The sequence below is a fragment of the Scylla paramamosain genome, chromosome 18 (genome assembly GCF_035594125.1).
Source record: "Scylla paramamosain isolate STU-SP2022 chromosome 18, ASM3559412v1, whole genome shotgun sequence".
NCBI classification, from domain to species: Eukaryota; Metazoa; Arthropoda; class Malacostraca; order Decapoda; family Portunidae; genus Scylla; species Scylla paramamosain.
The window spans coordinates 8127449-8150528 of record NC_087168.1 but is presented as its reverse complement, the minus strand read 5'-3'; the positions used below and the strand labels follow the sequence as shown (position 1 = coordinate 8150528).

The 23080-nt window shown below is 37.6% G+C and overlaps 3 protein-coding genes across 6 annotated transcripts in view; 1 reads left to right on the top strand and 2 right to left on the bottom strand.

The window, feature by feature from the left end:
• The window catches only part of LOC135109075 (uncharacterized protein DDB_G0284459-like), a 169270-nt gene extending 156461 nt beyond the window's left edge, over positions 1-12809 (bottom strand). For 2 of the 3 annotated variants that reach the window (XM_064020113.1, XM_064020114.1), the window contains exon 1: positions 12685-12808. The gene's annotated coding sequence lies outside the window, so the exon portion shown is untranslated. Of the gene's footprint in view, positions 1-12684 lie in introns of all 3 variants that reach the window. The other variant, XM_064020116.1, reaches the window with a different exon arrangement.
• Positions 2626-4427, top strand: LOC135109354 (jerky protein homolog). Its single transcript, XM_064020744.1, has 3 exons — positions 2626-2835; positions 3273-3451; positions 4379-4427. The coding sequence occupies exons 1-3, from the start codon at positions 2626-2628 to the stop codon at positions 4425-4427; spliced, it is 438 nt and encodes a 145-aa protein (XP_063876814.1).
• Positions 12810-13645: 836 nt separating the features above from the next.
• LOC135109074 (dehydrogenase/reductase SDR family member 11-like) lies at positions 13646-20769 on the bottom strand. Of its 2 annotated transcripts, XM_064020110.1 has the most exons (7): positions 20645-20769; positions 17860-17996; positions 17246-17414; positions 16800-16929; positions 16122-16251; positions 15302-15454; positions 13646-14346 (listed from the first exon to the last, which is right to left on the bottom strand). In XM_064020110.1, the coding sequence occupies exons 2-7, from the start codon at positions 17989-17991 to the stop codon at positions 14305-14307; spliced, it is 756 nt and encodes a 251-aa protein (XP_063876180.1). In that variant the 5' UTR covers positions 17992-17996; positions 20645-20769; the 3' UTR covers positions 13646-14304. The 2 variants fall into 2 exon arrangements, with proteins under 2 accessions (XP_063876180.1, XP_063876182.1); XM_064020112.1 differs by lacking the exons at positions 17860-17996; positions 20645-20769 and adding an exon at positions 17628-17767.
• Positions 20770-23080: the final 2311 nt, after the last annotated feature.

Below are 23080 nucleotides of genomic sequence, written 5' to 3'. Positions count from 1 at the left end.
GAGAAGAGGAGTTGATCAGATGAAAAACCTTTTGAAGAAGAGCAGTATGAGTGGAACACCCCTAGCCATGTGAAGCATACTCCATACATGGACGGATAAGGACCTTGTAAAGAGTTAGCAGCTATGGAGGTGAGTGGTGGACACATCTCAGAATACCTAACTTCATAGAAGCTGTTTTAGCTAAAGATGAGATGTGAAGTTTCCAGTTTAGATTATAAGAAAAGGACAGACCTAGGATGTTCAGTGTAGAGGGGGGACAGTCAAGTGTCATTAAAGAGGGGATAATCGTCTGGAAGGTTGTGTCAAGTTGATAGATGGAGGAACTGAGTTTTTGAGGCATTGAACAATAACAAGTTTGCTCTGCCCCAATCAGAAATTTTATAGAGATCAGAAGTCAGGCGTTCTGTGGCCTCCCTGCATGAACTGTTTACTTCCTGAACGGGCGAACGTCTAGAAAAAGATGCAGAAAAGTGCAGGGTGGTATCATTGGTGTAGGATTGGATAGGATATGAAGTTTGGTTTAGAAGATCACTGATGAATAACAGGAAGAAAATGGGGGACAGGACAAAACCCTGAGGAACACTACTGTTAATAGATTTAAGAGAAGAACAGTGAACATCTACCACAGTAGCACTAGAACAGTCAGGAAGGAAACTTGAGAGGAAGTTACTGAGAGAAAAGATAGAAGCCATAAGAGGGTAGTTTGGAAATCAAAGCTTTGTGCCAGACTCTATCAAAAACTTTTGATATGTCTAAGGCAACAGCAAAAGTTTCACTAAAATCTTTAAAAGAGGACGACCAAGACTAAGTAAGGAAAGCCAGATCACCAGTGGAGCAGCCTTGACAGAACCCATACTGGCAATCAGATGGAAGGTTGTGAAGTGATAGATGTTTAAGAATCATCCTGTTGAGGATAGATTCAAAATTTTAGATAGGCAGGAAATTAAAGCAATAGGACAGTAGTTTGAGGGATCAGAACAGTCACCCTTTTTAGGAACAGGCAGAATGTAACCAAACTTCCAGCAAGAAGGAAAGATAGATGTTGACAGAGAGAGTTGAAAGAGTTTGACAAGGCAAGGTGCAAGCATGGAGGCGCAGTTTCGGAGGACAATAGGAGGGACCCCATAAGGTCCATGAGCCTTCAAAGGGTTTAGAGGGTTTAGGCCAGTGAAGGCATGGAAAATATCATTGCAAAGAATTTTAATAGATAGCATGAAGTAGTCAGAGGGTGGAGGAAAGAGAGGAACAAGCCCTGAATTGTCTGAGGTAGTTTTTAGCAAAGGTTTGAGAGAAGAGTTCAGCTTTAGAGATAGATGTGTATATACGAGTGTGTGTGTGTGTGTGTGTGTGTGTGTGTGTGTGTGTGTGTGTGTGTGTGTGTGGTGTGTGTGTGTGTGTGTGTGTGTGTGTGTGTGTGTGTGTGTGTATATATATATATATATATATATATATATATATATATATATATATATATATATATATATATATATATATATATATATATATATATATATATATATATATATATATATATATATATATATATATATATACAGTAAAATCCCTCTCATCCGGCATTTGAGTATCCGGCAGCTTCAAGTATCCGGCACATTTTTCCCCGAGCCTTAAAATCAATAAAAAATCAATGTGTACTCATAAAATCGATTAAAATTCCCACGTGAGGCATACTTTGTCCCCTCGCCACCAGAGTGCACTGCTTCGCGCCACCCGCGGCCCACTGCACTGTGTTTACTCAGTGACTCAGTCCCGCGTGTGCACTGTTTATCGCCTGACGCCTTCATCATGCCTAAAGTTGTAGAAAAGAGGAAGCGTGTTGTGCTTACACTTAAGCAGAAGGTAGACATTTGTCGACAATTAGAGAGAGGTGAAAGCAGACAGCAACTAATGGCGGAATATGGTGTGGGCTCATCAACTATTTATGACATTAAATCCCAAACGAAAAAGTTGCAGGATTACATGAAAGCCACCGACACCCCAAAGGCAGCAGAAAATCGTCACACACTGCAGTATCATCGTGGTGAAATGATGGACAAAGTGTTATACGAGTGGTTCAGCTTGAAAAGATCAGAAGGAGTCATAATTACAGGCCCAATGCTACAAGAGAAAGGGCGTGATTTAGCTAAGAAGATGGGCGAGGAAGGGGCATGCCAGTTCTCTGATGGCTGGCTCCACAGGTTCAAGGTTCGTCATGGCATAAGGAAGCTGGACATCTCGGGAGAATCAAAGTCTGCCAACTTACCCTCGGCTGAAGAGTTTGTTGACAGGTAAGAATAAAGAGAGAGAGAGAGAGAGAGAGAGAGAGAGAGAGAGAGAGAGAGAGAGAGAGAGAGAGAGAGAGAGAGAGAGAGAGAGAGAGAGAGAGAGAGAGAGAGAGAGAGAGAGCCAACCTAATTTTTTTATCTAAACCTCGTTGTTTTTATTTCTTATAGGTTTGCGAAGATAGTAGAGGAGCATAACCTGACGTCTGAGCAGATTTACAACGCCGACTAGACTGGCCTGTTCTACCACTGTCTGGCAAGAACCACACTTGCAAGCGAGTCGGAGGGAGACATGAAGGGATTCAAGCAGAGCAAGGACAGGCCGACAGTTCTGTGCTGCGCTAACATGGCTGGTACACACAAAGTCAAGTTGTGCATGGTTGGCAAGCACAAGAAGCCGCGCTGTTTTAAGAACGTGAATTACCTGCCTGTCGATTATCGTAACCAACGAAGTGCCTGGATGACAGCTGAAATTTTCCTTGACTGGTTCAAGCATTGCTTTGTGCCATCTGTCAAGGAAAATCTGAAGAAAAATGGTCTCCCAGAGGACAGTAAGGTAGTTTTATTATTAGATAATTGTAGAGCTCATCCACCAGCAGAGGAACTTGTGGGAAATATTTTTGCTCTATATTTGCCCCCTAATGTCACAAGTGTTATTCAACCCATGGATCAGGGAGTCATTCAAAATTTTAAGATGAACTATCATAAGAGTTTCCTTCGCAAACTTGTTAATTATGAGGACGGCACAATCCCTGAGTTCCAAAAACAGTTTAATGTTAAGGATGCGATATTCATGGCTTCACTTGCTTGGCTAGACATTAAAAGGCAAACATTGATGCAATGTTGGTGCAAATTGTACCCTCTGATGATGTGTGATGATGAGGATGATGAGGAGTTTGAAGGGTTTGTAGGTGGCATGAAAAATTCGGTGGTGAGCGAGCTGAGGGAAATTGGGGAAATGTGCAACTTAAAGTGACAGATGAAGTGTTACAGGAATGGGTGGACGTGGACGAAAATCAGGCCATAACATTCACTCTCACAGATGAGGAACTTATCAACGCTGTAGTAGATCATTTAGAGAAAATTAGTGATGATAGTGATGATGATGATGATGATAATGAGCCTAAAGTAACTTGGGAACAGGTTGCAAAACACATAGCTGGCTTTGTCAGGTTTGCTGAGCAGTGGACATACATGTCAACCCGAGATGTTATGACCCTTCACTGCATTGAGAATGAGTTTTTGCTGCAAAGAAGAAGGAGCTGCAAACAAGGAGACATTAGAAACTATTTTAAAGTAGCTTGTAAGGGAAAAGAAGTGGGGTAAACTAGTACAGAATCTGATGATGTTGATGACCCGGAGGGTGTTGAATGAGAGGTGTGGGGAGCGAAAAAGTGTCACAAAACACTCGTACATTTTCATATCTTTATTATATGCTATACATGTTGGCTAATATTGAATAAAGCAAATAAGTGTATACGTACTTTATTTTTGTAACCCATCAACTTATTTATAAGAGGAAAGTATTAAAGAGAATGTTAGTACAGTAGTATTGTGTGTTGGTGAGTGTGAGGTGGCAGCCCGGGTGGTGACGCGCAGCACGGCGATCAGCTGATCTTTGTTATGGTAAGATGTGTGAGTGTAGGGTGGTGATTGTGGACATAATTTCACTTCTATTCAAGTATCCAGCAACTTCTGGTATCCGGCATGTCGGCGGTCCCGTTGATGCCGGATAAGAGGGATTTTACTGTATATATATATATATATATATATATATATATATATATATATATATATATATATATATATATATATATATATATATATATATATATATATATATAGTGGAACCTCAGTTACTGAACATGGCTTTCAAACAAAAATTTTAACTCATAACTGCTTCAGTTGCTGTAACATAATTTGGTTTTCAAAGAAAGTAACTTGATTTCAAATACTACAAGCCATAGTAAAAGTTGGCATTAATTACTAATTTATAGTTTCTATAAATATCTCCTTTGTTTTTATATATTTGGGGGAGGGACATAGAAAGTAAGACATTCATTCAATCTTTGAAATAAGCTAAATGTGATCCTGTTCAGGAACCTTGATGCAAACAAACAAGGTTCGGTGCTCAGGGCAAATCCCTAGCCTCCCGCAGATCTCTCAATGACCTGCAACACCATCACTGCTGCACAACTGCATTATCCCAGTAACTTTTCCCACCAGCAAGATGTCTAAGTGTTATGATCACCATTTTGGTGGTGTGGGGGTTGCTCCTCTCTGTGTCACTCTGTAAAGCTTCCTTCACTTGATCAGTGACAAAAAGAATGCCTGCATGGTCTAAACAATATCTTTTGATGAGTTCTGTGTCACTAAGTTCATTCAATACATCCTTTCTGGATAAAAAAATGTTTAAGCTGGAAATGTTGTGGAGCAGCCATCTTAGCAGTGGGAGCATTGGTCATTACCCACCAAGACATAGTAGACTGGTGTCTGAGGATGGATTAATCTATTTTAAATTGATTCATATGGGGAAAATTGTTTGTTTTCAAACATTTCAGATTTCAAACAGGATCCAGGAACAAATTAATTTTGAAAACCAAGGTTCTACAGTGTATGTATATATATATATATATATATATATATATATATATATATATATATATATATATATATATATATATATATATATATATATATATAAAGTGCTTGAGTCCTTCTCATAATCATGAAATAAATCAATCTTCACAAATGCTAATAATAGTAAATCCAATAACATATAACATTATTTTCATGTAATGAAAAGAAAATTACTTGCATGCTCTTCATGCACTGTGCTTTTTTGCAAAACATGTAATACACAGGTGTGACTTATCTTCACACTTAGAAAAGAATGTGTTTACTCTTCTAGCTTTATTTCTGGCTTCCTTAGGACCTTGAGAAAGAGAATTTTTTTGTAGTAAAATGACATCTTTTTCTCGTATCTCTCTTAGGTCCATCTTTCTCAATCAGCATATGGATATCATCTATCCTGATATGACTCGAGGGCTTCTCCCAGGTCTAATGTCTTGAGGTTCTTCCCCCAGTAAGTGAATATGCTAAAGTCCTTCAAAATTGTAGCTGAGTTATCTTAGCCCAGGGATAATACTGAGAGTGGAGAACCATGCATTTACTACTGACAGTCCTGCAATCAGTTCAAATGCCAACTTTCTGTACCATTTTCTACTTTTCTTATTGGAATGCAGTAAGATGTGTACTGGTCAGAGACAACCACACCTTTTCTTTGTGTTGTATGCCATAACACCTTCAAGCTTGAAAAAGCCCTTTTTTTTCTTTTATTTAGCTTGCCACTAAGAACTAATTGATCACTATATTCAGGCAGAGTAGTAGTCAAAATATTTCTTTTATTCCTCCATTTGAAAACCTTTACACCCTTATTGTTCTCCAAACCTTTTATTTCATTCTTTTTAGTTTACTTTCAGTAACTTCCTTAGGAAGGTATTTCCTTGTGCTCTTGAGGGTCCTACATTGGTAAGTTTTCTTATCTAACAGGTACTCTGCTAATATCATTGAACAATAGTAATTGTCAGCATAGTGGCACCTTTACAAATAGATCTTCAGAGTTCTACTGTTAGGCTTTCTGTGGAGTTTAGACCACAACTCTTTAGTTGAATTCCTGCATGGATCTTGAAATTCCATGTATAACAGCTTGGAGTGCACACCTTGTACAACTTGAATCCATATTTGTGTATTTTCCAAGGAAGATACTGCTTAACATTAATTCTACCCCTAAACGAAACCATGCTCTCATCAATCACAAAGTTAGGCCCTGGCTTATAAACAGCCTGACAGCAGTCTCTAACAGCACTGACCAAAGGTCTTACTTTGAATAATGGGTCAGGTGGATCTTCAGCATCAGTACTATTATTCCTGAAATGTATGCATCTAGGAATGATTTCAAACCTCTCTGTTGTCATCACACTACTAGCAAAAGAATCTGCATAAAGCTTGCACCTACTACAATAAGAAGAAATTTCTTGCATGATAACATGTATAAATTTATACCAATGAAATCCTTCAGTTCATCCCTTCTTGTAAGTTTCCATGAAATTTGGCATGACCCTCCTTGTTAGGAGACATTAATTTATTTTTTGTTGTACATACACATTTGTCTGGGCAACAATTGTGATTAATAATTTATACATATGAATGGGTTCAGTTTTGCCAGTAACTGAATACTTGAGGATGAATAACCAGTTCTTCTTCGCAACTGAATTTATAGGAACATTGTTTGGAATGAACAGGCCCCCATCCCTGTGTAGATGCCGGACTAGTGGCAAATGCAGAAGCATCATCTCCTGTCTCTCTTCATCAGCTGATTCGAGCTATCACTTCTATCACCACTACTGGAGTTGTTCATACAAGAGAGAATGAAATCTTCATCAGAGTTTTCTTCATCAAAATGTGTACTATAGAATGATGACATATCCATTTTCTGCAGGCAGAAATATGAAAATAATTTGATAAATAACCTTTAAGTATAAAAAATAAATAAACAAAATAAATAAATAAATAAATAAATAAATAAATAAATACATAAATAAATAAATAAATAAATAAAATAGAATAGTTATAGTCTTTCCTTAGCACATACAATAGACTAAATGTATAACTAAGTCAAAAAGTGCAATGTATAAATACATTTTGTCATTTATTTATTAAGAATTCAGGGGTACACAAGTGGCACAATAATGCAACACAAGGACTGAATATTCTAGTATGGCAAAATGGGCCACTGGTGGTACACAAGTATGAGTGGACCATCAGTAGCCCACCACACAATATAAGAAACAATTGTGATACTGCATGGTGGGCCACCAGTAAGACACCACTTTTAGGAAGATATAAGAGTCATTTGAACTGAACAAGGGTACATACATGATCTCGCCTTAAAAGCTCCACTGGTACTGGCATAAGAGTGATGTGAAAAGTCTCGTGACAGAGGTGAGTCTCGTGTTGCCATGATGCAGGTAACATGTTAAAAGACAGATAAATAAAGGCTAACCTAAGAGCACTGAATAAGTTATTTAGTGGCAATGTGAAAACCATTGCAATTGTCGACAAACTAAAGAGGGTTGTCCGAGTTAAGAGGTAATGAGTTATGAATGTTCAGATACAAGCAGTCTACTGCCAAAATGAAAATTATGCTCTCAATATTATACCCTTTGCTAACCAAAAGTTCAAATTTGGCACTACATGCCATATTTACCTAAAACTCCACTTCGTCACTACCCACGCAGCACAACAGCATAGCAGAGGACCACTCACCACCTCAGGACAAAGGCCATGGAGCAGCTTCTTTTGAGACACTAGTTTAAAATTTAAATTTAATTTAAAAACTTATCAAACTGCACTGCAGTGAGTTTAGTTTGAGATTCCATGGCGTATGGACCTTCACCAGTCAGCCTCTGAGAGACATAGAGACAAGAGAGCTGTGCTGCATGGTATAGAAAGCCTGCTCCATTACATCAAGTCCACAGATAGGCAAAAATACCCGTCTTATAGTTTTGGCCAGCCATCTTAATAAATTATATGAATAAAGGCGTGTATAACCTGAGGAGAGAGGGAGAAAGGAAAAAAATGTGCATGAGAAAAAGAGAGAGAGAGAGAGAGAGAGAGAGAGAGAGAGAGAGAGAGAGAGAGAGAGAGAGAGAGAGAGAGAGAGAGAGAGAGAGAGAGAGAGAGAGAGAGAGAGAGAGAGAGAGAGAACAAATGTGCCCGAGAAAACAAATGTGCATGAGAGAGAGAGAGAGAGAGAGAGAGAGAGAGAGAGAGAGAGAGAGAGAGAGAGAGAGAGAGAGAGAGAGAGAGAGAGAGAGAGAGAGAGAGAGAGAGAGAGAGAGAGAACAAATGTGCCCGAGAAAACAAATGTGCATGAGAGAGAGAGAGAGAGAGAGAGAGAGAGAGAGAGAGAGAGAGAGAGAGAGAGAGAGAGAGAGAGAGAGAGAGAGAGAGAGAGAGAGAGAGAGAGAGATGTCTCACTTTAACCTGTGTTGTATGACTGACATATTTGTGTCTCACATTTGGAAGAAGCCTCAAGCTTGTCACTGCTTAGTAGTATCACATCACCCATAAGGCAAGGTGCTCTCTCTCTCTCTCTCTCTCTCTCTCTCTCTCTCTCTCTCTCTCTCTCTCTCTCTCTCTCTCTCTCTCTCTCTCACTCTAATGCTATCAAGTATTAATTAAGTAAGCATTATATTGTTTGCGGAGCGTATGATACTTTTTTTTTTTTGTACTGAAAAATTATGATGAGTTATGAACAAAACAACTTACAAGCAGCCTTCCAGAACGTATCTCGCTTGTAACTCAAACATCCTCTGTATTCATCTACCAGTTGCCTTGCAGATATGATGAAATTTCACCTAGAGTGGTGGAATGAAGTAATGTTGAAGAACAAAGCTAGTATATTTAATTATACAGTTGCCACAAATGAAGTCATTGGAACCCTATCTGCCCACCAAATAAAAAAAAAAATTACAAAAAAAATAAAAAATAACATAATGTGATGACTACTGAAATCCTTCGTGGCATGCTCTAAAGCAGTCCAATAAAGTAATGTAGATTCATTTGGCTGTACCATACATCTTCCATGATCTGCTGCAGGTGTGGAAGAGACATGGGGTTTTCCTTCCTTCACTATATAATTCATGAAGTTCCATGTATTTCAATAGGGTTAATTTCAGGACTATTCCCTGGCCATTCCAACACATTGATATTTTCCTTGTTGAGGAGCATTTTCACTGTTTTACAACTGTGGCATGGGGCTAAGTCATGCATGAAAGTGGTGGTCCCATGAATGATGAATAACAAAGTTATTAAACAGATTACTGCATAACAATTCTTTATATCTTTCAGAATTCATTGTTACACTTTTTGATATGAAATGTAGTCCACCTTGACCCATCTTCCCACTACAAGAGGCCCACACCATGACAGAAGGGCTATGCTTGATTGTTGGTACTGTGAATTGCTGATTGTAGCGGCTACAGTTAGATGGGCAGTGAACCTTTGCATGATGACAGGAAAGTACAGTGTTCCCCTGCTATTCACAGGTGTTATGTTCCAAAGCCTACCATGAATAGCAAAAATCCATGAATATGGGAAACCACCCACTACAAGACTCAGAAATACCAATGTTTATAGTTTAAACCACAAAATATATATAGGTCTCACATCTATTAAGTTCATTTAAAATTCATTTTAACACAATAAAAATAATTGTTATGCATATAGTGCATAAAATTTCAATAAGAATATGCTACAGTACACTGTTAAAAGAAAGGGGAATAAACTAATAGGTACAGTAAACCCTCAATATAACCAAATTTTGGGTATAACGACCACTTTAAGGACGCAGCTGCTTGCCTTCTCTCTCTCTCTCTCTCTCTCTCTCTCTCTCTCTCTCTCTCTCTCTCTCTCTCTCTCTCTCTCTCTCTCTCTCTCTGGTAACTTATCTGAGAGAGAGAGAGAGAGAGAGAGAGAGAGAGAGAGAGAGAGAGAGAGAGAGAGAGAGAGAGAGAGAGAGAGAGAGAGAAACAGTGTTGTGTCATCATCCACGGTCAAGGTCACTGGCTGGCACACACAACCACAACTCACCTCTCTCTCTCTCTCTCTCTCTCTCTCTCTCTCTCTCTCTCTCTCTCTATCTATCTCTTAACTTATCAGAGAGAGAGAGAGAGAGAGAGAGAGAGAGAGAGAGAGAGAGAGAGAGAGAGAGAGAGAGAAAGAGAAAGAGAGAGAGTGCTTTGCATCATCGGCCATTGTCAAGGTCACGGGCTGTCATACAGCCACATCTCTCTCTCTCTCTCTCTCTCTCTCTCTCTCTCTCTCTCTCTCTCTCTCTCTCTCTCTCTCTCTCTCTCTCTCTATATATATATATAGCAAATTTTCATCTGTAGGAACCCACCCTGCCCCCTTGTTTTTGTTATATCAAAGGCAGGGAGCTGCTCATCAAGCAAGAAGATAGAGGAACAAAAGAAAACTAAGAAATTTTACAAGAGGAAGGTAAAGATGGATAACAGTTTTCAGCAACAAGTGGAAAGCCTGTCTAATGAATGTGATGAATGTGAAGTTAGTAATAAGTTTTGGGAAAAAATGGATAAAATATGGAAGAAACAAAAAACTTACATTTCATATAATAAAATACACTGTCTGTCAGTCTGTGTCCGGTTTTCACAGAAAAATCATTGAACTGATTGTGATGAAATTTGGTAGGGGGTTCCCCTTGATCCAGGGAGTGACATAGGCTATGTCTTAACTACTTCCAACCCAAAACTGTTAGGTTATTCAGGCAAATCTGTCACCATAACCCAATTCTTGATGGTGGTGCCAGATACACTGTAACCCATTTTTGATGGTGGTGCCAAGCATTCATTGTTAGCTTGGACTTTTTATATTGGGGAGAGGTATAAATGGAGCATTCATTGTGAGTTTGGAGTTGAATCCCATCAACCTACAAATTCCTTCAGTATGTCATTGAATTTTCTGTGATACAGAGGTCTCCAATGAATTCATCTTTCAGGCAGGTTTCATTAATCCGCCGATGTTATGAATCTTGAACAGAAGTTAACATAACGTACATTTAACTTTGAATGATAATTAACAGGATTGCCGAACAAACAAACCAAATTTTACCCAAGCAACACCAAGTAATTTTGCTAGTAACACTATAAAACACAAACTGAAACAAGCCAGCATGACCTGCACACCAGCCAAGACAGAGGGATCAGAGCTGGATTTAAGCCCTGAGGGATGCCTTTTTCCAGACATCTCCTGTATGCATCAGTAGAATCATCTTTGATTGTCAGTACAATGGCCTAACCCAATGTGGCACACTAAATGGCTGAACCCTACAATATCTTTCCAGAAAGTATTGGGGAAAAGCTTGTCCAGTTATGAAAAATATATATCTAATACAGTAAAATCCCTCTTATCCGGCATTCGAGTATCTGGCAGCTTCAAGTATCCGGCACATTTTTCCCCGAGCCTTAAAATCAATAAAAAATCAATGTGTACTCATAAATTCGACTAAAATTCCTGCGCGAGGCATACTTTGTCCCTTCGCCACCAGAGCGCACTGCTTTGCGCCATCCGCAGCCCACTGCACTGTGTTTACTCAGTGACTCAGTCCCACGTGTGCACTGTTTATCGCCTGACGCCTTCATCATGCCTAAAGTTGTAGAAAAGAGGAAGCGTGTTGTGCTTACACTTAAGCAGCTGATCAGATCAGCTGCTGATTAAGATCAGCTGATCTTTGTTATGGTAAGATGCGTGAGTGTAGGGTGGTGATTGTGGACATAATTTCACTTCTATTCAAGTATCCAGCAATATTCAAGTATCTGGCATGTCAGCGGTCCCGTTGATGCCAGATAAGAGATTTTACTGTAGTTAGTAGCTACTATGATCTACATATATCAATGTATAATTGTCAATAAAATAGTTGATATAATAAATAAATAGGCAATATAAAAGATGTCATAAAATTGTTATAGTTAATATATGTAACAGCTGAGACAACAGAGGACTCAGTGAACAGTAGGTTATGCAACAGATGGTAAAAATATAATATAAATAATAATACTATAATGATAACACAATAGATAATATAAGTAAATGTAATGAGAGATTCAAAAGGTAATTCATCATGGTCATACAGCGCCACAGGTACTACAGCAGATGATCATAGTTAATAATATAAGAGGTACTACAACAACTGACCATGGTTAATAGAGCAATAAGTAGTACAACAGCACCTCATAGTTAATAGAGCAAGAAATAGTACAACAGCAGATCATAGTTAATCTAATGGATGGCACAATGGATAGTACAATCATGTAGTGTGCAGGAAGTAATAAGTAAATAAGTAAATAATAATAAGTAAAATGTATTGGTCATTTTAGGTGATGTAGTTATGCAATGTGCGGGCCATGATGGGTGGTGCAGTCATGTAGTGTACATGTCATTACATTTAATAGTTTGTTAACTACTCAGAAAATCCTCCATGGAAGTATCAAATCGAGAAATAATTTCAATTCCTATGGACTATTTTTTTTTTTTTTTTCATGGTTAAAAGGGTAAGATCCCCTTCCCTCCACCCCTCCTTAAAAATGGGGCCATCACTGTATTTTTGGAGGGCATAAATAAATGTGAAGTGTAGTAAATTTCCTTTCTTACATTTCGACATTTCTTCCTGAAATGCATGAATGTATCTCACCTACCGACATTCCCAACTCATCTAATTTGTCCATTTTTTCCCTCATCCGAGAAACGTCATAAAAAATACACCTCTTCGGAGCATGCCGCCCCTGAATACATGTTAAATATGTTAGTTAAATGAATGGATTACCTTTTCATACAGTGATATTTACTGATAGTCGTGGGAAGAAAAGAGCGCCGTCCACCTTGTTTCACACGTTGACATCTATCCGGTCTCTGATTCTGGCGTGCCTATATTTTATTTTATCTTTTTACTATATATTTTATTTATTCAATTATTTTCATTTATTTCCTTATATGCAGGGATGACTATTGAATGGTTGAAAACAATTAATTAATAAAGAAAGTAAGGAAAACTCCATTCATTTATTTTATCTTGTTTATTTATCTCATTTATTTTAATTCATTCCTTATATCCAAAGAAAATTAATCACTGGTTAAAAATAATGAATTAGCATAGAAAGTACAGAACAGAGCACTTATTAATTTTATTTCATTTATTTGTTTTATATTTTGATTATTTATTCATTTTCAACTCTGTATGCAAGAGAAGCTAGTCAACAGTTGAAAACAGCAAAACAAATAAATAAATAAATAAATAAATAAATAAAAGTAATAAAAAAAGGAAAAATCCATTTATTCATTGCTGCCGCTTCACAATACAAGAGGAAAAAAATCTCTTGGTTCTTTTTTTGACACTTTTTTTCTGTATAAATGATATTCTTTAAGGACTAAAGAGATAACTGATGATGACAATGATGGTGGTGATATTATGATAATGATGGTGATGATGATAATAATAATAATAATAATAATAATAATAATAATAATAATAATAATAATAATAATAATAATAATAATAATAATAATAATAATAACAGTAATAATAATAATAATAATAATAATAATAATAATAATAATTATTATTATTATTATTATTATTATTATTATTATTATTATTATTATTATTATTATTATTATTATTATTATTGTTATTATTATTATTATTATTATTATTATCATAATGCGTAATTTGTTCAAAGATTTTCTTTCATGAGAAAGAGGGCGCTAAAAAATAAACCATAATCAGATTTCGTTTGTTTAGTTATTTATTTATTCAAATGATCTCTGTGATACCTAAATATTGGAATAAAAAAAAATAAAGGGGGAATTGAGTGTGAATTTAAATCAATAAAAAAATTGAAATAAAATAATAATAACAATAATAATAATACACATCCTCAAAGAGAGATACAGAACATAACCACAAAGAAACACAAAGGAAAAACAAATGGTAACTAATACCTTTAATTGAGCATATGGTTTGAAATGTGACCATGCATATAGAGTATTTCCAAAATACTGAAATATTAAGAGACTTTCAAAATCTATAACTTGAAGGGTAAGACAAAATCAGAAGAGAGATGCGCGTGTTCAGAAACGCTTTGCTTTATTAGTATCGCTTTCAAACGCCATAGATAATTAACCGGTTTTTCAAGTGTTTTTTTTTTCTGATAATGTAGGAATCTTGTTGATTTGTCACTAGAGCCATTAAAACACCCTTAAATACCTGTGCAACTTCAATCAGAGCCTTTTGAAGGTAATCGAGGTACGGGCAGCTGGGCAGAATACGATCCGGAGAGAGAGAGAGAGAGAGAGAGAGAGAGAGAGAGAGAGAGAGAGGGGATGGGGGCTTGGGGGAAGGGGCTCATTCTGCTCTGCGTTGAGAGTACTGTTGCAATCTGCGGCTTCAGTGCTGTTGCCTGGTATTTCTTACCGTCACATTGTGGACCTGCGGGACAAAGGTATTCCCATGTTAAATTTAGATTCATATCACATGCAAACTCGTTGATTTCCTGGTATATACTCAAAAGCGACTTGTTTCTAACCTTTGATATTCGACTTCATTACACAGCCTAACTTTCTTCTTCATCCTTTAATATTTGAAAGAAACCTATTTATCTTAACCTGTTAATATGCGCCGGTATTTACCTAACTTTCTTGAACACTACTATGTGACAAATATCCCTGCAAATATTTTGAAATATAATATTCCCTGACGTCTGTATTCATCTACTGGAAGGACCTACATTTTTTTTTTTTTTATGTAGGAGAGATACCGGCCAAAGGTAACAAAAATGCAATGAAAAAAAAAAAAAAAAAGAGTTCACTGAGATGCCGGTCACCAAATAGGGTACAAAGCGGTAGTCAGAAATTAAAGGATAAGTGTCTTGAAACTTCCCTCTTGAAGAAATTCAAGTCATAGGAAGGTGGAAATACAGAAGCAGGCATGAAATTCCAGAGTTTTCAAGAGAAAGGGATGATTGATTGAGAATAATGATTAACTCTTGCATTAGAGAAGGATGAGAGAAAGAAGAAAGTCTTGTGCAGCGTGGCCGGGGGAGGGGGCATGCAGTTAGCAAGATCAGAAGAGCAGTTAGCATGAAAATAACGGTAGAAGATAGCAAGAGATGCAACACTGCGGCGATGAGAAAGAGGCTGAAGACAGTCAGTTAGAGGAGAGGAGTTGATGAGACGAAGAGCTTTTGATTCCATGTGAAGCATACTTACTCCATACATGAACGAATAAGGCCCCTGTACAGTTAGCTGCTGGAAGGGTGGGAAAAACTGGCGGAGACGTCTCAGAACACCTAACTTCATAGAGGTTGTTTTATCTAGAGATGAGATGTGAAGTTTCCAGCATAACTTGTTTATTTACTGGTTGGAGAGCAAGTAAAGACACCAACCTGCACATGGGGCGGTGCGGAGAGGGCGTATATGACGCTGGAGACGATGTCCTCTGGTTGCAAGCACGGGAAGTCATTGTAGAACTTCTCGGTTGCATCCTTATCAAGCCATGAATCTCGGATCTCTGTTTGCACCACACCAGGGCAGATGGCCTTTAAGATATAGAGGAAAATTAAAATATATTGCGGGTGTCCATAGGAGAAGTTTAGGATAGTATAGTGGATATTAGCAGTATTCGTAATTATAATATTATACCTTGGTCCGTATTTTTAAACGCTTTGGGTTCTCATTAGGCTGCAAAAAATATTATTCAGATTCCAATGGATGTTTTTTTTTTTTTCACTAATAGTGATTATTCTTGTTAAAAATGGTTAATATGCTTGACAGCCTGATAATAAATATCTACTGGGATTAGAACCTGTTGAAAGTAATCGAGATTAAGATGCCTAACAGTGCAAAAGAGCAGTCCCCTGACATCAGTAATAGGTTTGACAGGGCTCCTTCACCAGTGACTAATATTTAAATAGAAAATTCCTGCAATAAAGGGTAAAACTTTAAACTGGATTAGAGTGAGTCTTCCAATAGCATTCTTAGACATCTGGGTGTCTTATTTCGATTACTTTTAAGACTCTAACGGATGTTATTGGGATTCTGAGGATTTTTTTTCTTAATGATTTTAATGAAAGTCCAACAAAAAGTTTTGCATCATCAGTGTAAGAACATAATTGAAAACTGAATATTAATTTCTTAAGACTAAGACCTTTAAAAATATTTCTTAAGAGATCCCAAAGCGATTAAAAATACTGATCTTATTCATACAGATATTCTTATGTTGGTGTTGGTCTGCCTCAGCTCCTGACGCATGCCTTCGGTGAGGGCAGTGACAGCATATTTGCTGGCCGTATAGAAGTGCATACTTGGAACGTTGGCGACCTGGTGCCCCGCAACGCTGTAAAAGTAATAAATATAGTCTTAATGGTTATTTTTACACAGGTGTCCTTTTCACTATTCTTTTAGGGCTGGGAACTTCAATGGGCCTTTATTTTCACCATTTCCATTGCTCTTGGCCAAAGCCCCTCTTACATAAACAAAATGATTATTTTTTGTTGTTATTATGAGAACTTGGACCGTATCTTGAAATGTTTTGAAGTCCTATCAAAATTACTGTTTGGAGGCTCAAATGTAAGTTATCGAGATTTTCGAGTATGATTTAATTATTCTAGTGACAGAGGAACAATGAATCCACTTGGACACGATAAAGCATCTCTGTTACATTTGAACACAATGCCTTTGGAAGAAATCCTCATGAAAGAGAACCCAAAGGGTTTCAAAATACGAGTCCGGACTCAAAAAAAAAAAAAAAAAAAAAAAAAAAAGCACCTTATAATGCGTGAACGCAGTGTTAAATATAATGCACACCATTAGACGCAAACAAATAATTCATTATATGCCATGCAGCCATGCACAACATAAACTGCGAAGCAAACACAAGCCCACCTGTTGATGTGGATGATGTGCCCGTCGTCCACACCACGTTCCAGCATAGATGTCACAGCTTCCCGGGTGCACAGACACAGAGCGATCACATTTATGTCCATCATCCTCCGCCACTCCTCTGGTTTCCCATCTGCCATGACACAAGACACCACGTTTTCAAACATTTTGGTGTCCAATCTCGACAACTTTCAACAGAACTGTAGTGGAAGTTATTATTTTTTTTTTTAAGGTTGTTTTCGTAATTCTTTATAGTGATAGTCTCACAAGCATTGCGGAACATTAATGGTAAAAACACCCACGACAATCCGACTGTGGGCTTCGAAAATAAGCATCATGAAAGGAAGGTGCATTTAATGATACCAGCCTTTGTCATGCCCTCATTAGCTAGTAGGTGTCTCGTACCTTAGCAACAATCAAAATTATTTTTTCATTTAACGGAGACTTACTCATAAGGGTCATGTTGTGCATTACTCCTGCGTTGTTGATGCACACGTCCACACCTCCGTACTTTTGTTTGATGCGCTGGAACATGTGCAGCACCTGGTCATCCTTAGTGATGTCACACTTGATGGGAATAACAGAACCCGGCTGACCCTTGAGCTCTTCCCCCACGGCCTGCGTATAGGGTAGAAAGGGGAAAAATAAATAAAATCAAATTCTACTTTTGTTAAGGAAAACAACGATTTTTTTTATGCCCAAATGAACAAATTAAACTACGATCGAAGAGAGAACAACAAAAAATAAATAAATAAATAATGAATGCTCGTAAAAATTTAAGTAAGCGGGAATGATTTTTGGTTGATTTATACAGTATAATAACCATCTCACATGATACGAGAAGCGAATGCCCTTCATCCCACCAGGATTTTTTTTAGCTTGTGAGCGAACCTTTATCCACCCTCTCTAACTTTGGCAGATATGACCAGTTTGTTCTAGTGTGGAGGCAGTACACTTGTCATGGCGACACCAAACCTAATCAGTGGATACATAACCGGCACAGCTGGCGTCTATCTTATCTTGAAAGTCATGGGTGCCCAGCTCGCTCGCGTATCTCACTCACCTGCACTTTCTCCACGTTGAGATCGACACCCACCACCCGCATACCCTCCTTCACCAGCCTTCGGGTCAAGGCAGCACCAATGCCCGAGCCAGCTCCCGTCACCATCGCCAGACGACCTGACCATCTCTCCATCTTGACTGTTCAGGAGTAGAGTTGAAAAGAATATTCACAAGTATACGAATAGATAGAAAATTATATATATATATATATATATATATATATATATATATATATATATATATATATATATATATATATATATATATATATATATATATATATATATATATATATATATATATATATTGGTTTGGGCAGGTGGAGAGAATGGAAGACAAAACTATTAAAGAAAATAATGAGGTCAAATGTGCGCGATGAAAGGTCAAGAAGGAATGCTACGCCTGGAGTGGATGAACCGTGTGAAAAGAGCACTGAATGAGAGAGGAATGGCTACACAACAAGCAGAAGCGATTGTGTGTAGTATAGGTCACTGGACTGCGACAGTGGTGAGTGCATGAAAATGACACGTGTCATCGACCCTTATAAGCATTGCAGGTAGATATACACGTTCAATCTGATTAAAATTCTCCTCTAAAAAAGGTAATTCTGATTATACTTACACAAGAAATAGTGAATTGGTTCAACTCTTCTTCAGCAATTAAATTATCATATTAAGTTGATTTGATTTTTACGAATAATTCCAGTATAAAATACTAAAATAAGATTATAGGCATTGCTTATATACTGTATATCATAAACCGTTTAAGTCTGATACTGTCATGGATAAGAGTAATACCATGCCCCACTCACTTCCATTGTATTTTACATTTTCTAAAAATAAGTCAGTTCACAGGATTTGGCTGGAGGTTGTTAGCGGATAAGAAGAAGTTAACTTTAAGAGGAGGTGTACTCATATTTTCGATGAAAATTCGACCACAACACGAACATGGGCTGTCGTGGGATGGGCAGGTGCGCAATCGCGGCGGCTTTTTCAATTCAGCTTATCTCGCACCATCATCACCCACCACTATCTAACTGGCTCCCAACAAAGTCAACATGTCAGGACCGAAGAAGAGCACGGCTATAAGAAGAAAGCATGCAGCAATTGCCACAGAAATAGCATCAAAGAGGAGGAAAGTCGAGTCGGTAACCTCAGCTGACTTATCTCCCTCCATCTCTCTTCTGTCAGACCTCTCCCCTCACTTGCCACTAACGATCAGAGAATCGCAATATGTTATACACAATTTTTATTTTTTTTTCATCCGATGGAGACAGTTCTGCCTACCTTGCAGATCGTGGAATGAATGGTGATCGAGGTCCTCATGTTAAGACAGTTGAAAAGGAAGAACGCATAAATAATGTTCAAAAGAACATAGGTACTGCACTACATGGGTTGAAAGAATGGAAAAGGCATGGGAGGCAAATACAAGCTAACTGATACAGTTATAGATAACGTTCAGTACTACATTCATGTTCGCATGAACAGAAAGGCTGGTACAAATGCAGAAGAGATGAGGAATGAGAAGCTGTCAACATTGAATCATTGGAGGTCAACATGCTACAACATGAAGCTACAACATGAAAAGTGTGTAAAAGGCAGAGATTCCTGATGTTTCTATAACAAGAGTTTGGCACGTGGAGAAACACCTGTGTCACATGCAAAAAATGAAAGTGTCTTTCCACCTGACCGATGACTAGCTAAAACAAGTGAAGGCAGTGTATGACAGAATGACAAGTGATGAAATGATGCCAAAGTGTATGAGGGGACTGACACAAAATCGAAATGAGCACATCCATTCACGGATTTGGAGACTATGTCCAAAGCACCCCCCTGCAACTGAGAGGATGGTGGACTTCGCGACAGCGGTCTCCATTTTCAATGTTGGCTATCTAGAGAGTATTTAGCTGACTCTCTGGGCATTGAATCATTATCATCAATGCTGAAATACCTGACAAAGAAGGATAAGGATATGAACAGCCCATAGAAGAGCGAAGTGGGGAATAAGATCAGAAGAGAGCTGGAGTATGCTACTGGGGGATACTGATAGAAAACGGCCTATATCTCAGTTGCAAGTTTTTCATCTCTTAAACTTCTACTCCTCCATTAGTATTCATGCTATTTACTTAATTCTTTTCGCATTGTTTCCCTTATTAGGCTTTCTTCAGCTCTCCAGGACCAGATTATTAATTAAAGAAATATTTATATTTTTACACCCATTTCCATACGTTTTTTTTTTTCTAACGTGGCACGGAAAATGTCACTGCTTCATATTTTTCTAGAGAAAAATCAAGATATTTGCCAAAAGTAGTCCCTGAAAATCAATTACGAATAGCTGTTCTATTCACTGGTATTTCTAAAATTACCGTATATTTATTCGCTTAAGAGGAGTAGTGAGTCAAAGTTAGGTTAAAATTTATACGATTTGTAGCTAATATATCTTTTTTTTTTTTCTTTTGTAGTATCGTTCCGAAACTTCCCACACTTGTACATAATCAATACATCAGTGTACACAATAAATTTCATGGAGACTGATACATAATTTCTTTTCGACCTAAATTTGGGTATATGATACATGATTTCTTTTTCGACCTAAATTTGGGTATAACTTCCCTTAAAGCAAAACACAAAACACACTGGATAACACTAATAGTTTGATTTGGGTAAGACTGCTGCAAATTAAAATTATACCCCGTGATTTAAGTTGTAGATTGTAAGTTTGTGTGGTACCGTTATGTGGCACAGGGGCTGAGGAAGAAAACTTTAATGACGAAGAATACCACTTACGTATTTTTATTGCTTTCTTGTCGCTGCCTAAACTGGCGTGAGGTGTACTTCGATTATACAACTGAAGGAAACGATGAGCCCGAGGACGTGTTAGTGTTCGTGACTGATGATAGAGTCAGCTGGTGTGTGCCATTCTCTTATTTATATCCAAATCCTATGAGTTGCCAACTACCGCAATGCCCTGTAGCACCAATTTTTAAGAGGTTGAGCGGTACGGAGATAAGTTACAAGACTAGTAGATTAATGATATGGAGCAACTAATGCCTCGAAATGCTCCGGTTTGGTGAAACTAGTGGCTCATATTAAATAGATCAGTCTTTGAAAAATATTAAGATGCGTAAAATTTTATTATGCAGGACCTTATTTTACAAAACCTTATTTCCTGCGCCTTATCTTGACTACCTTTGACTGTCCATATTGGAAGGTATTGGGATTTTCATGATTCAAGCAATAGTTTAACAAGGCTTCTGCACTATCAACGAAAAAAAAAATGACAAGAACCTGGTTATTTAATAATTTCTTTGGTTTCTGAAAAGAGTAAGTGAAAAGCCAGAGCAGAAGCAGCCTTCAGAAGTTTCTCGTAGATTTTGTCAGAGAAAGGGGGGAAAGATACATTTTACTAACAAATCTTTAGTCATTATGTCTTGTTGTTCACAGTCTACCCGGTTTCCTCTCGCTTCAGTCTCCATCACCAAATATATTGCCTATCAGTTCACAGTCTCCATCACCAAATATATTGCCTATCAGTTCACATGACATTCTTTTCCTGTGGCGACACCAAATCTGAGCATTCAAGGGCACTGTAATTGATCTTTTATGAATAGCTTCAATTTAGACTGCTAAAAATAAGTAAGTGGATATAACAGTAACATGGTTACATGGTAACGAAACATGTTTAGCATAAATCTTTCTCAACATCATCATCTTATTATCATCATGTGTGTGTGTATATATATATATATATATATATATATATATATATATATATATATATATATATATATATATATATATATATATATATATATATATATATATATATATATATATATATATATATATATATATATATATATATATATATATATATATATATATATATATATATATATATATATATATATTAGACACCTGCCGAAACGATAATTACTCCCAGTGAGGTCTAAAGCACTGGATCAAGGAATGCTGTGAACTTTTCATTAAATCCAGCTGTGACCTTACTGAACGTTTCCCTCTATGTCTCACAACACAAGGGGGCAGTCACAGCCTTCCCTTTAAAGACAACTCTCTTCCTTCACACAAAACTACATGCACCTAATTATACATACACCCTTCATTCAAAATTAAAAATCGATATGGCTACTCATACATCAGCCTCGGAGTCATCATCTGGAGGGGAGACCTCAAATGCTGCTCTTCTGGTATTGACCGTCATTGTTTTGACACCCACCTCAATTTTTTCTTCATTAACTTCTGCAACATTTGCAGTCTTAGATTTAATTTTCAATCTGTAGAACACCACCTCCCCTCTGCCAAATATCCTCTTTTCCTTACCGAAACACAGGTATCTGAGGCGAATGAGAGTAGTCGCTTTTCTGTTCCCTTCTGCTTTCTCTATCCTCATTTTCAGTCCTAAGCTGAATGTTGCGTTTAAGTGCGCAACATGCAGGTAGCAAGATCAGAAGAGCAATTAGCATGAAAATAGCGGTAGAAAATAGCTAGAGATGCAACATTGCGGAGATGAGAAAGAAGCTGAAGACAGTCAGTTAGAGGAGAGGAGCTGATGAGACGAAAAGCTTTTTCATTTCACACTGTCTAAAAGAGCAGTACGAGTAGAAGCCCTCCAGAAATGTGAAACACACTCCATACATGGACGGATAAGGCCCTTGTACAGAGCACTTATAGCCTGCTCTCGTGCCCACGCTCTTTAATCTTCCTACTACTAGTTTTCCACCATCTGGCTATGACTAAAGAATTAATCTCAAACAAAATTTGTCTGTGTTATATACCTCTCACCTAATTCCTTCGACTATAAGAAAGACTGACTGACTATAAGAAAACTGCTTAACTTCCAAAGTGGAGCACATTCTGACTTTCTTCCCTTTTGCAGAGATCTCCGTTCTTGAAGACTTCAGTGTTCTCCACCAGCTTTGGCTTTCCTCTCCCTTCACTGACCATCCTGTTGAACTAGATTTGCTATCCTCCACGAACTAGAGCAATTGGTGTAACACCCTACTCGTATTCCTGACTGTCTTGGAGATACACCCAACATTCTTGACCTTCTTCCTAACCTTTAATCATTCTGCCTATGCAGTTACATTTCTTCTCTTTTGGGCTCCTCCGATCACGATCATCATATCTGTATCTTGTCCTATCGCTCCAGTCCCTCCTCAAGCTCCCCCTAATTGGAGGTGCCTCTGGCGTTTTGCCTCAGCT